General features: G+C 26.8%; 1 protein-coding gene across 1 annotated transcript; it reads left to right on the plus strand.

The window, feature by feature from the left end:
* On the plus strand, positions 1 to 2,133 carry LOC145971422 (uncharacterized). Its single transcript, XM_083099041.1, has 3 exons — positions 1 to 103; positions 392 to 546; positions 2,109 to 2,133. The coding sequence occupies exons 1-3, from the start codon at positions 55 to 57 to the stop codon at positions 2,115 to 2,117; spliced, it is 213 nt and encodes a 70-aa protein (XP_082955167.1). The 5' UTR covers positions 1 to 54; the 3' UTR covers positions 2,118 to 2,133.
* Positions 2,134 to 15,688: the final 13,555 nt, after the last annotated feature.

A 15,688-nucleotide genomic window follows, 5' to 3' on the forward strand; every position in this document is an offset into this window, starting at 1 on the left:
TTCATAAGACGTATTAATCCGCTATTATAGCAAAAGCTTACATATTTCCCCCCCATGGAACAGATCGCACGAAGATCGCCATCATGTTGGCATTGTAAAATAGGTACGCAGTTTTATTTTTATGAAATAATCGGAGTTTAATAAATTTTCTTTATAAAGATAATTGCGGAGTATAAATTTTTTTAATCAGCGATATGTATTTTGTATTATAAACCTTTTTATGCGTCACACATACACACACACACACACACACACACACACACACACACAGACACACATCAAAGTATGTATCTATATAATTTATTTACTAAAAAGATTGGATATATATATTATATAATTTCAACATTATTATTTAAAAAATGTATTATGTATATAAATCTGTTTATAATAGATGTGACGAGAAATCTCATATCCCCATGTAAATGTGAAAATAAATTCATACATGATAATTGTCTGAAGATGATAACAAATACTGAAGGCATACTATATTGCCCATTTTGTAAAGCTCGCTATCCATTAGAAATACGGCCCAAATCATTATTAAAGGTAACGTCACAATACATCTTATAACCGTTGAAAAATTGTAGAGAATAGCGAGCTAACTTTTAGAAACATAAAAAAAATTTTATTTTAATATATATATATATATATATATATATATATATATATAATTTATAAATTTAAAAAGATGTTTTCACAAAATGAACAGATATTAAATTTAAGACAAACGCTAAAATCGTTAAAGTCAAAATTCATATGTAAACATATGCCACAATAATAATAAAGCTTGGTAACAGCACTTACATTATATTATTTATATGTACGATCAGTTTATAAATTTTTGATATTTTTAAATGAAGATTTTAAACTTTCGGCATATTTCGAATGGCAAACTGCCTATAATAAGTGTGAATAAATGTTTGATGATAAAGTCAAAAGAATTTAAAACTTAAACGGAATGATTTATAGATGTAATCATAACAATTTAATAAATAAATTACAGTGTAAAATAAATAAGAGTATATCAAAAAACAAAATGATAAAATAATTTCGATGATGTTTTATAATTTCTACGTTTGATGATTTTATTTATAATAATATTAAAATAATTTATTTAAAGTATTATTTTTTCATTAAATGTGTTCATATGATACCAATATAATAATATTACAAAGATGGGAATAAATTGTTTCAGATGCTTCTAAAAGTTTGTAACTATTTATTTATGATATTACTTACGATACTTGTAACCTTCATAATTGCAATAATAGCTTTTGTGCTATTCGGTTATGCCGGTTTTTCCTTTATCGCAATAAACATCATCCTAGGCACATTTCATTGGCTTTTTTATATGCCAGCGGATGATATATTTGACTGGAGTAAAAGGTAAAAGTACATTCGATTAATTAATTAATCTAACTTTTTGCATTCGAAGATTTTTAACTATTAAAAGTATATTCACGAAGAACTGAGGTTAAAAAAATAAAGAATTGAAGTTAATAAATCTAATTTTAATAATAAATTATTTGACAAATTTCAGAATTAATTTTTTTCTTAAAAAAAATAATTGAAAAAACGATTAAAGTCACATTATAGCCAATAATTACATTCGAATTGTAAATGATTAAGAAAATCCCTTTCAAAGTAAACTTCACGAATAATAATCACATTTCTCTCTCTTAACTGATTTAAAATTTGCTTTTATAAAAGTAAACTTAAAATTTATTAAAAAGAACATGATTATTATATTATGTATTATTTGAAACCATTATTATTAATTAATAATAATAAATATAAGAATTGATCATAAAGATATACAATAAAGATATAAATTAATAAACACAAATGACTTAATTTGCTACTTTTACTAAAACAAATTTATATGAAATCTAAATTAAAAAAGAATCTTTTTAGACTAAGGATGATCGAGATACTTTGTATGCCATGGTATAGCAATTTTATTCATTAAACGGAAACTATTCTTATTTAAATTATATAATTGTAAAAATACTAAAACATCATAATAAAAATATATAACAGCATATATTATATAATAAATATAATATGGAGATATAAATTGCTTTTTTTTACTTCTTATTTATTTACAGAATATATGAACTTTATCGTCAATGGTACAAAAGCACTTATGAATGGAAATTGATGAGACCATCTACTGTTATCAATATTGAAGAGTACAATATTGAAGAGTGATTAAAATTTAATTTTCTGGTATATTTATAAATTATAATGCGATTATTATAATGTTTAAAAAAGTAAGACGAGTGAAAATTTCATTATTCTGCATGTTTGTAAGCTGTAATGCTGTTATTTAAAGGATATATAAAGAAAAACATAAGGAAAGGTATAGAAAAACTTCTCTTATAAGATATTTTACATTTTTAACGATACATTAAGAACATTATATTATGGAAAATACGTATAACACATGTAAATTTAATTGACAAAATTTCTTCTTTTTCATGGATAAATTGATTATATCACAATTAATTAAAAATTATAATACATATAAACATAATAATATAGCTCATAAACAATGTATATAATATATATTACAAAGATATAATGTTATATTATAAAATGTTATATTATATTATATAATATTATATTATAAAATATATTATATAATATAATAAATAATATTACATTATATACTTATATATATATTATATTAATATGTTATAAAGATATAATAATATATAATATTATATGTAATATAAATTATAAAGTTATTAATATTAATAAGGGGAAATTGTGCTAATTTTATATTCTTTAAAATATTAATGCAAATCATCTCATACAAAAATGATTTATAAAATTTCTTTGATGATGGACACAAAAAGAAATCTTTTATGTAAACCTTTTATATAAATTTTATAAATATAGATTTTGCGCTTCTACATATTATTATTCCTTTTATTAATTAAATCTATACTAATAAAATATTAAAAAACGTTTTTTATATTAATATGTATATTAATATGTATATTAATATGTATATTAATATGTATTGATGATGTAATGTTTTCTTAATGCAATTACGATAAATGTAACATAGTAAAAAAATAAATCGCTCATTCTTTTATTTTTATAGTCAATTTTTATAGTCACGTAATTATTCAGTAGACATATCTTAAAAGTATTTCTATTTGTATTACATAATGCAGATATGTTTTTATCAAATGCTAGTATGTGTATGTGAAAATAAATAAATGTATTAGTTTTTCGCTATTTGTTTTCATTTATAGAATTAAATTTATCATTTTTTTTAATGAGAGAGAATGTATAATAAATCTGCAAACATAAAAATAAGAAACAGTAAGTATCAGGAACAAGATTAAAAATGATTTGCAAGTTAATAAATCAATACATTAAATCTAGTAATTAATATTTATAAATCGGGAGATTTTTGTTTTATTAATATTAAAATTTATAAAATATTATGTAATATAGTTTTATATATTTTATTTTTGTTGCAACAAAATTATGTACATTTATATGCATAATTTGTGTCTAAGCCTATGTACAATGATATACGTAGCCTTAATGTACAGTCTAATTTAATCTGTTACAATCATATATGTGTTAAATAATTCAGTTAAAATCCGGCTTTATGGCCAAGGAGATGCGATACACTTCAATAAATAGATCTTTATAATATATTCTTGTGATAATTATAATATTATATTTGGAAAACTCAGACGAAGTTTACTTTGAAATACGCTAGAATTGTTTCTCGCAATTGTTTCAATAATCGATGCTTGAAAAAAACTTCGTGTATATATTAATAATTTTGAAATTTTATATTAGCTGAATATTAAATTTAAAAAAATGGTTCATGTGTGATTTGAAGATGATTTGAAAAGAGATTGCATTTAAATAGAAATGTGTTGAATCCTAAAAAGGTCTAAGAAGATCATAGTTGAATGCTGAAAAAGTTAATAATAATTATATTGTTATTATAAATTTTGTGACAAAAATTTTTGGCAAAGTATAAACTAATTAAAATATATTGGATGGGAAATTATAATATGTTAAACCAATATAATACATACGATGAATCTTCCTATTAAATGCATGAAATTCCTTCAAATAATGATCTGAAAATAAATTTATTAGTAGATGTAGATATTCATTAGTAGATATCATCTCCGTTTACATCTTTTAAATATTTCATACAATCTTTAACAATATTTGAAAAGATTATTAATATTTAGCTAAACACAGAACTCTACATAGAAAGAAAGGACATTCTTGTTTTAAAAATATCTTTAGTTTTAACACGGAAATCTTGAAATAAACTTATATTATACGTTAATCAAAGAAAATTTGCTGCAATGAAATCATTTTATATAATTCAATCAAGAAAAGTATATTCTTATGATTTAAGATTTAATTTTCTTGAGTGGAAAGGAGTCAATTTCAGATAGAAAATAACTCTTTTACATCAAAAATTATAATTTACTTAAAGTAGAATTAAATAATTATATATTCTTGAGATGACAATTACAATTGAAATAAGACTATAATATTATTGAAATTTTAATTTTTATTATTGAAAGATTATTAAATTTTTCTAAGAAGATTATAGATTGTTGTGTATATACGAAATAATGGACGCGTTAATTTAAGTATACAAGTTTTGATTTCACTCATCTTTTTTCTATATTTTATAATTGCACATAACTTGCTAAAACTTGCGAAAAGATAATACCATCAATTACTTTGATTTTTATACATATTATAGTGGATAGAATTCTAAATATACAGTCCACTTTGAAACATATTGTTCTTCTAGTTTTTTTTCGAAATGGAACACTTCATCTCTTTTGCCTTTAATATGACTACACTATCATCAACAGATTTCCTCTTTTTCTGCCAGTTCTTAAATAGCTTTTGATATATGACTATAGGAATTTTTGAGTGCAATGAGAAACTTGTATTTTATTATTTTATTATATTGCAAAGTACGTGCATAAGAGAGAGAAAAAAAGGTCTTTTTCCTCCTCCTTTACTTTATAAAGATTCTAATATAACACAAACTAATTTTTAATTTTTTTAATAAAAATTGTTTAATGTTTAGACAAGTAGCTATTTCTGTCCTATAAGCGATAAGCTTCTCTTTTTTTCTACAGTTGTATGAAAATAACATACAAAAGAAAAATAACAAGTATGTCTTTAAATTAGCCCCTTTAAATTGCAATATAATATTCTAATCCACAATAAAATATTTATAAAACCATCGAAGGTTAAGAAGAATGACGTATTGCAAGACGTTACTAAAAATATAGCAAACACGGTCAAGCATCGTGTCACGAATATCCTAAATCCTATGTTGCATTATCATTACAAAATCACGCGTAAGGACTCTATTACAAAGATACGCGTGGAAATTTTTTGGTGACACAAACAAGACTATTTGTTACAAAAACGATGTGCCTAAGATTGTTGAGGTCAATTATGAGACCAAAAAAACTGACTCGCTTTCCTGTAGTGTATTATCAGAATGTGAACATGTTTAAATATTTAAATTATAACGAGTAGCGCCATAATTTATCCTTGATCTCGAAATTGCTTGACGATTTATTTAGTTGAAGTAAACAATAAGATTGTAGATGTGGAGTTTAGTTTCGATAAATACAATGTATTCCGTTTGGATAGAGATATTATAAATAACGATTATTTACACGGAAGTGGCGTATTAATAGCAAATTATAACAATTCATAACAATTTATTTTTTAGTACTTTAAATGTAACTGTAACATGCGCTAACATCTTTTTGTCTACTTACGACTAAATCATAAACACATGTTATTGACTCTTGCCTCTTAAACTCGGATTCTTCTGTTTATGATTCACATTGCCTCTGTGTTGAAGAAATGATGACAATGTGAGTTAATGCTGATAAATTAATAATCGGAAATTACAACTTGCTTTACACGTATTGGCATAATAATTATAATTATTTGTAATACTTGTAGTTACTATCATATGAAAATGAACAGGCAAATATGAACTTGCATTATTTTAATTTCTATCGGTATAATAACATTGTTAATGTAAACAATTATACATTAGATCTTTTTTTATAATATCTCAGGATCTTCAGTACTAGGGACTTTATGTATTACGATTATTATTGCACACATATTGGGTAATTTGAATATCTCTCGATATCAGTCTAATTATTTCCCTTACCCCAGTTTACAAATGGAAGTTGAATTTTAAGCAGTCCAATTATGAGAATATTAATGACTATCTTATTAATAATGCTATTGATTTTTTATATAATCGTCTTTAATATGCGATTTCTGCTTAAATTAATAAGAAGCTAATTATGTCCGCTTAACATTTAAATTCAAAAATTTATTCAAAAATTAAACATTGAAATTGAACATTCGAAATAACATAAAATAAAAAAATAAACATCAGGAGCACGATTAAAAATTATTTGTAAATTAATAAATCAATACATTAGAGCTAGTAATTAATATTTATAAGTCGAGAGAGATTTTATAATATTATAATTTATAATATTATGTAATATTTATAATATGTAAGTTTTATATATTTTATTTTTTGTTGCTACGAAATTATATACATTTATATGTATAATTTGAATGTCTAAGGCTATATAGAATGGTATGCCTTAATTAAAATGTAATAATCATATACCTACGTATACGTAGAATTGTATACCTTAATATACAGTTTAATCTAATTTAATCTGTTATAATAATATTTCTATTGAAAAAATTCAAGTGAAATTCTACTTTATAGTCAAGGAGATGCAATACAATATAATAAATAAATCTTGAAAATTCTTGTGATAATTATGATATATCATATTTGAAAAACTCAGACGAAGTTTACTTTGAAATATAGCTAGAATTGTGCTTCTCGCAATTCAATAATCGATGCTTGAAAAAACTTCGTGTATACATATTTTAATGCATATATTAATAATTTTGAAATTTGATATCAGCTGAATATTACGTTATGAAAAATTGTTCAAGTTGTTGTGTAATTTGAAGATGATTTGAAAAAAGATTGCATTTAAATAGAAATGGAAGCGGAGAGAATGTAGATTATGAATATAAGAAGAATATAAATTTGATAAATTGAACTTTTGATCAAATCGAGAAACACACAGAATATACGTGTATAGATAATGGAAATTATTCTATAAAATATAACATATTATAATTATGCTGTAAGCATAATATAATGTTCGTTAAATCTTAAAAATACTCCCTCTATCTCTCTCCCTTCCTTCCCCCCCCCCCTCTCTCTCTCTCTCTCTTTCTCTCGAATCTTAAAGTCTCAAGGTCTTAAGGTCTCAAGGTCTTATTTTCAGCGATTGTTGTTGTTAGAAGAATAAATGTAAATAAATTATCGAACAGTACCAAAGATAGCAGTATCAATATACACTGAGCAACAAAATTAGCGCAACAAAAATTTTTATCAAAATTTCACTCAATTTTAAATAATCATAACTCCGCGAAAAATGGTCGTATCAGAAAAATTTTTTTTTTATTTTAAAGTTTGAAGTCTCTACTTTAAAAAGAATTTGTCATATTTTGACTTCCTCCTTTCCTCCCTCCCGCCATCTCCTTAAAAGTGAGGTCATGTTTTATTTTTAAAAGTTTGCATATTTTGACGCGCTCCACGGGGTGCAATGAATTTTTCTCGCAAACGTTATAAAAATTACCATAGAATATAAACTTTTCCGCACAAATTAAAAACAAATTGAAGTCTGTACGATTTTTTTTGGCGGAGTTATGAATGTTGACATGTCAAAGTTACCCATACATTTTAGTCTGTTTATGCCTGTTACCGCCAGCATTAGCGTTACCCGATGCACACCACGAGGAGGTTGCTGGTCGGATTTTGTGCATCGTGTGTGTGTGTGTGTTTCGAGAGACCGCCAACTACTCTTCAACAACTGGAGTTAACACTACAATGCATATGGCACGAAATTCCTCAAGATGCAATAAGATCCTGCATCAATATGCACGAACGTTTTCAGGAAGTTATTCAAAGACGAGGCGGGAATACACATTATTAAATGCAATAACATACACATTTCTTCCGTGCAATATGTCTCATTTCTTCCGTCCAACACACACACACACACACACACACACACATACGATGCACAAAATCCGACCAGCAACCTCCTCGTGGTGTGCATCGGGTAACGCTAATGCTGGCGGTAACAGGCATAAACAAACTAAAATGCATGGGTAACTTTGACATGTCAACATTCATAACTCCGCCAAAAAAATCGTACAGACTTCAACTTTTTTTTAATTTGTGCGGAAAAGTTTATATTCTACGGTAATTTTTATAACGTTTGCGAAAAAAATTCATTGCACCCCGTGGAGCGCGTCAAAATATGCAAACTTTTTAAAATAAAATATGACCTCACTTTTAAGGAGATGGCGGGAGGGAGGAAAGGAGAAAGTCAAAATATGACAAATTCTCTTTAAAGTAGAGACTTCAAACTTTAAAATAAAAACAAAATTTTTCTGATACGACCATTTTTCGCGGAGTTATGATTATTTAAAATTGAGTGAAATTTTGATAAAAATTTTTGTTGCGCTAATTTTGTTACTCAGTGTACATTTCATGGCAAATATTGAATACGAGTTAAGTTAAGAGTGGCTCGCCGCCTAGCGGCAAGCAAAGAAGTTAATGTAACAAGAAATCTTATAGATCCAACCAGAAAATACTAACAAAATCCTTATAGTAAAATCTATTAAACGTTCTAGTTATAAAAAATCGAATCTTATCATGATAACTAGAAATTCTTGTTTGATTTAACCAAAATGCCTTCAATCATATGCGTCTTGTTGGTACAATCAAACGATTTTTCTCAGTGTACGGATAATAATTATTATTATAATATTTAGAGTCACAAATATATTTCATCCGTGTTACTTTATCGTTCTACTTGACAATCTAAATGTAATTTGGATTGTGAGAGAACACGAAGTAAATCAATCGAATTATAGATGCAAATAATTAGCATAATGTAAGGATAAATTGTTTAATAAATAATCAATTTTAATCAATAAATTAAAATACTTCATTAATTTAATTCTGCGTTAATGTACATTTTATAATATATAAAATATTTTGGCAACGAATTATTGATAACACGGTGTTCGACTTTGGCAATATAAAATATAAACAGTAGCGCGCTATGTTTCGGCTTTGTCATCATTCGCACGGTGACTCTCGAGTAATAAGGTAGTGGTGAGAAACGTTTCGTATTGTATTGTAATTTTTTTACTAAACACGATTACGATTAGTATCGAAACATATAATTTGCTTTAAATATTAATATAAATTAATTAATTAAAAATTAATTCACGACATGAAACTGTATCGCAACTATAAATCTTTATCGAATCGCAATCATTTATTACCGTGATTAAAAATTGAAACAAAATAATTAATATAACACATTAGAGAAAATATTAGACAATAATATACGAAATTATATAAATAAGATACAGATAGCATTGTAATATCTGCATGTCGATTGTGAAACGATTTATATAATTTCATATGTTATTGTCTAATATTTTCTAACGAGTAATATAGTGATACGGCGTTAAATTTCTTTTCTAGATACGATCGCGATTAACATCGGAAAATTATTTATTATAACAATATAATTAATTAACTTTTATAAATAACACATAATTAATATCTATATACATACCGCGACGAAAATTCTCGAATCGCATATTTCGTAATTTATTCATTTAATTAATTATAATAAGAATCATATATATATAGTAACAGAAATCTAAAATAATAAATTATTATTTCGATATGAAATCGATTTTTACGAGCAGAAATTATTTCTTTAATATTTATAGATATTTATAGAGTCGAATATAATATGTCTGCGACGTTTTATTGTTTTATTTTTCAATCATTGAAATATAATTCGGATTATAAGGACGCACAGTAAAATAATTGAATCGTGGATCTAAACAATTAATATAATGTAAGGCTCCATGATACATCATACAATCTTTTAATAAATAATCATATAATTAAAAAATCTATATAATCTAAAGTACTTCTATATACTTTAATATATTCCATATGTATATGTATATATATTTACATGTGTGTGTGTGTGTGTGTGTGTGTGTGTGTGTGTGTGTGTGTGTGTGTGTGTGTGTGTGTGTGTGTGTGTGTGTGTGTGTGTGTGTGTGTGTGTGTGTGTGTGTGTGTGTGTGTGTGTGTGTGTGTGTGTGTGTGTGTATGTTAAAGTACGTAAAATATTTCGATGACGAACAAGACAATAACACCGACCTTGACGGCATATAAACAATAGCGCGCTAATGTTTATATGCCATAGTCTTGAAAAATGTTTCGATAAAAAAATAATAATAACACGATCTTTCGGACTAATTTTCTCGGCTCTATTATTATTCGCACGACGACACTCAAAGAGTAAAGTAGTAGTACAAGGCGCTCTGTTAAATCCTTTTCTAGACGCGAACGCGATCAATATCGACAAATTATTTGCTGTATCAAAATACGTAAAATATAATATAATATAATATAATATAATATAATATAATATAAAATATATGTATTGTTTACGCCAAGGTCGGTATTATTGTCTGTTCGTCATCGAAATATTTTACGTACTTTAACATATATATATTATATTATATTATAATATAAAATATAATATAATATAATACAATATATTTCGATATGACGAACAGACAATAACACGGTATTCGGCCTTAACGATGTAAACAATAGCGCGCTAGTCATACGGTCTTGGTACCATTCACACGGCAACACTCGAGCAGTAAAGATCGTAGTGCGAAATACGTCGTATATTCTTAAATTAATTATTAATTAAACAATTATTGTATCATGACTTTCAATTTTATTAAACTTTCGATTCTATAATTCGTATTAATATACATATATTGCATATATATATCAATAATGAAAACAACATTTGTAATGAATTAGTATTTAATTTGATTTCATAAAAACGTCGAGCGAATCATACTTCTCTATCCCTTATACAATATATTAAAGTGCGTCTCTCGTAATTATTCCGTGATCGGCAGTGCCGTGCAAAGTGTCTCGCAATCGTTTCTACATATGACTAAATATAATTAATTGTTTGTTCGCGAGTGAACATGAGTGCTGTGAAGGTGCAAGCAAAGGATGAAGAAAAGAGAAGGATATCTGGAAAAGTATCGGACAGCCAGAGAACAGTGAGAGAGCCTGAAGCAGCCAGAGAGATATGCGGTGAGTAATTTATAAAAATTATTTATTATTTATATTGTTGCGTCCCCGCGTCTCGTTCCTGCGGATGTATACGCCATCCGTTATTCTGTCGGGAAGTACGTCGATGGAAGAAGATCGTCTCCGCGCGCGTTGTTAAGAGGTTGTTTAACATCAACGACGGTCAGCTGAGCCCAGCTGTCAAGCTGAGCGGTCGCGCATTAAAATCTGTGTTTCGTTTTACGAATTATCTGAGTTCTTGAATTATCTGATTTCTTGTATGTTTCTCGTAGTTCTATGTTTCGTGGTTCTTGTGTTTCAAAGAACCGTATTATTATTTTCGAGTGCGCGAATGCGAGCGTGTGCCGATCAATTGTGTCGCGCGCGTTCGATACATATCGTTCCGCGGACGCAACAATATATATTAATTTGAAAATAGGCATATTGCTTATTATTTTTTCATTTTCTTAATGGTATATATAATTCGCTCTAAAAATCACGTAATATAATGCATGTATAAAATATTCCAGGTTTTATTTTAACACATTTAAAGTATCTATAATAAAGCATTTATAATATTTTTGTTATTAATTAATATTTTTATATATAAATATTTTAATATTTTATAAAATATTTTTAAAATAATATAATTATTTAAATATTTCATATATGAAAATTAACATACTCTCTTTATAATATAATTATATTTTTCAAAAATTTATAATAAAGAAACATTTTTTTGCTAGTTTTACATTTAAAGTATTAATATCAGAGATAAATCTCTCTTAAAAGATAAAAAAATTGATTGCGCGTAATAATTAGTTTTACAAAATAAATTATTTTGAGTTTTATAAAGAATAGATCTATAAGAATATTAATTGATTATATTTGAATTTGATTTTTGACATATTGATTTAAAAATAGAAGTGTGTGACAAGAATTAAAATTAATAATAATTTGAATTATATTTAGATTGTTAAAAAGTTGAATGATAAAACATCGAATAAAATACACTTAATCTTTAAGTATCGTTAAAGAAATAATTATTCTTATAAAAATCACAATAAAATAAATTATCGTTTTATTGCTAAGTGTTAACTGTTAAATGCAACAGAAAAATTAATTACTTGATACTTTTTTATTATAATAAAACGATATATCATATAAAACGATAATAATTATATTGCGTATGCGCACGTTGTGTTGCGATTATTATAAAAATTACACGAATTGTAATTAAATATTACTATTACTGTCAATTTATTTATTTGTCATGTATATTCGTGAAATTTAAATCGCGATTTTTTTTTCTCATTTAATCATTGGGTAACATCGAAACTTAGTTTATATTTTCGCGATAATATTTCTTTTAGAAAACCTTACAAAATACATTAAAATTCCGGGTACTCTTTCTTAATTGAAAGACATAATCGAATTTATTAGTGATTCTTTTGATTGCGATAGATTATATCAGCTATATACGCCAATCTAAAAATTTCTAATAAATTTTACATTGTACGCATCTCTGATATTTTCGTGTAATATAATAAAATATTCTATGTATATATTCTATATAACAATTTATTATGTATATCAAGTTATTATGAAAATTATAACAAAACTATGTGTAAAAGTTATTTATAACACTCACAATAGAGAATAAATCTTGAATAAAAGTTAGTCGAAAAATGGAAAATATATCTTGCAATATCTTCATTTTTCGAAAAATTATCTTACTCTCCGAACTTTCCTTTCTCTTTCTTTCCATATATATAATATTATTGTAAGTCCAAGCGTGTGTGTTATAATGCTCTCATGCAACATCAAATTATCCGTATTATTGAAAATATTTGAATAAATTCGAATATATATTTATTTGATGTTGATAGCATCATTAATTTATAAATTATATTATAATTATACTACATATTTTGCTTCATATTTGCTTTCATATTGTCGAATATTTTTCTAAACACGATTACGATTAGTATCGAAACATGATTTGAAATAATTATTAATAATTAAAAATTAATTAACTTATAATAAACGACATCAAACTGTATCGCAACGATAAATCTTTATCGCATCGCAATCATTAATTACTGCGAATAAAAATTGAAACAGGGGATACATAAAAGGGGATAAAAGAATTAATTTTGTTATGATCTTTCGATTATTAATGCTTATTATAATAATTTCCTTAACGATATCTATTAGAATTAAATAAATTTCAACCAATGCTTTAAATTTTCTTAATCGGCAATAACTTATAGAAGATTTCAACGACGAATTATAACAATAACGTAGTATAAGTCGTCCTTGGCGATATAAACAGTACCGCGGTAATGTTTTTGATTTACGGTCATTCGCACAGTACCTTGAGCAATAAAGTGACGTTTCATATATTATCAAATTCTTTCTTTACATAGTCGATCCTGGCGATATAAACAGTACCGCGGTAATGTTTCTGACTTACGATCATTCGCACAGTAACTTTGAGCAATAAAGTAGTGACGTTTCATATATTATCAAATTCTTTCTTTACATAGTCGAGCCTGGCGATATAAACAGTACCGCGGTAATGTTCTTGACTTACGATCATTCGCTCAGTGGCTCTTGAGCAGTGAAGTAGTGATGTGAGACGTTTCATATATTATCAAATTCTTTCTCTAAACACAATTGCAAGTGCAACGAGGAACTTTTCGTGAATAAGTGTAAGTACAACGAGGATTAAAGTGCCACCAGAAAAGAGCGAAGGAAGCAAAAGAAAAAAGGAGGTTTTGGAAGTGGATGGATCAATAAGATATGATGTAAGTCATTAATATAAATTAATTATCACATTTATTATTTATTATATTGTTGCGTCCCCGCGTCCCATCCCGCTGAATGTATTCGTCACCCGTTGAATTCTTTCGAAGAAGATCGTTTTCGCGCGCGTTGTCAAGATATTGTTATAAACAACAACTGTCAGAGAGTCTAAGCCCAGCTGTCAAGTTGTGCGGACGCGCGTCTATTTGTGATCCGTTTTACGATTATTCTGAATTCTTGTATGTTACTCGCGATTTATTAAAATTCTTGTGCACCTTAAATCGCGTTATTATTTACGAGTGCACGAGCGTCAGCGTATGCCGATTGTGTCGCGCGCGTTTGATATATATCGCGTTCGATATATACCGCGTTCCGCGGACGCAACAATATATAAATTATTTATCAATAATATATATATTCAAAATATACATATTTCTCGTTTCGTTTTATTTCTTTGATTGTGATTTAATAGTGATTTTAAATTGTAACATATATAATACATATACTTATAAAAAATATTCCATTTTATTTTAAAATAATTAAAATATTTATAAAATTTTTTATTAATTAATATTTTCAGATACTTTTGTTTTATAAAACATTTCAAATTAATATATTTATTTAAATATTTCACATATAAAAAAATACAAATTTTTTTATTTATCATATTTTTAAAAGTTTATATCTAAGAAATATAAATTATTTTGTAATTACGCAGTTTATAATATTAAAATATATCTATTTAAAAGTAAAAATGTAAAAATTAATTGCGCGCAATAATTAAATTTAAAATCAATTATTTTGAACATTGCATTGTATAATAGATGTTCTCTTATCCTTTATATACTTATTTATCGTTTATATTTGCGAATTTAAATTTATGTACTATATTACAAAATAAATTTCAAATTATGTATTATATTATATATAAAATTATATATAATATAACCCTCCCATGGGGTACACCTTTTCGCGGTGGGAGGGCTTAGTACTTGGATGGTGCCTTGAGGTTTATCTTAAATTTTTCTATTTATGATAAATCTTAAGGTGCCTGAATGGGAAGCTAAGTACCCTTTCGCGTCGTCGGTGCCGTCAACGTGCCGCGGACGGCAAGCGCTTCGTTACCGCGTTTTCGCGTTGTAGTATTCTCGCGTCATCGCGTTTTCGCGGAACTTTTGGACTTTTCATATAAAATCCCAATTTCATTTATTGTCACGAGTCTCTACTTCCGATGCCAACTAACTGGGATGTTTCGAGTTTGCACACATTGCTATGTAACGTACACTCTTGCTTCGTGCTTCGTCAAGTGATTCGGCCCGAATTAGTTAGAACTCGATCGATTGCTCGGAATGGTCGTCAATGGGTCCCTTCTCTTTGCTCGTCTACAGCCACACGCACTGCGTGTGTTAACCCTGTCGAGGAGTCGAGTGGATTCCCCTAGGCACGATTTTCGCTCGGTAAAAGGGGTTGCCTCCCCATTTTCTAAATTGCTGAATGTAAGCATTTAAAAAATGTGGGTATCCTCTTCTTTTGCCGTCTACTAGCCTGGTGTAGCATATAGCAACCGCGGGAGGCATAATA

The sequence above is a fragment of the Camponotus vicinus genome, unplaced genomic scaffold (assembly GCF_025532165.1).
Source record: "Camponotus vicinus isolate PSW18456_S1 unplaced genomic scaffold, iyCamVici1.0 SCAF_5, whole genome shotgun sequence".
Taxonomy (NCBI): domain Eukaryota; kingdom Metazoa; phylum Arthropoda; class Insecta; order Hymenoptera; family Formicidae; genus Camponotus; species Camponotus vicinus.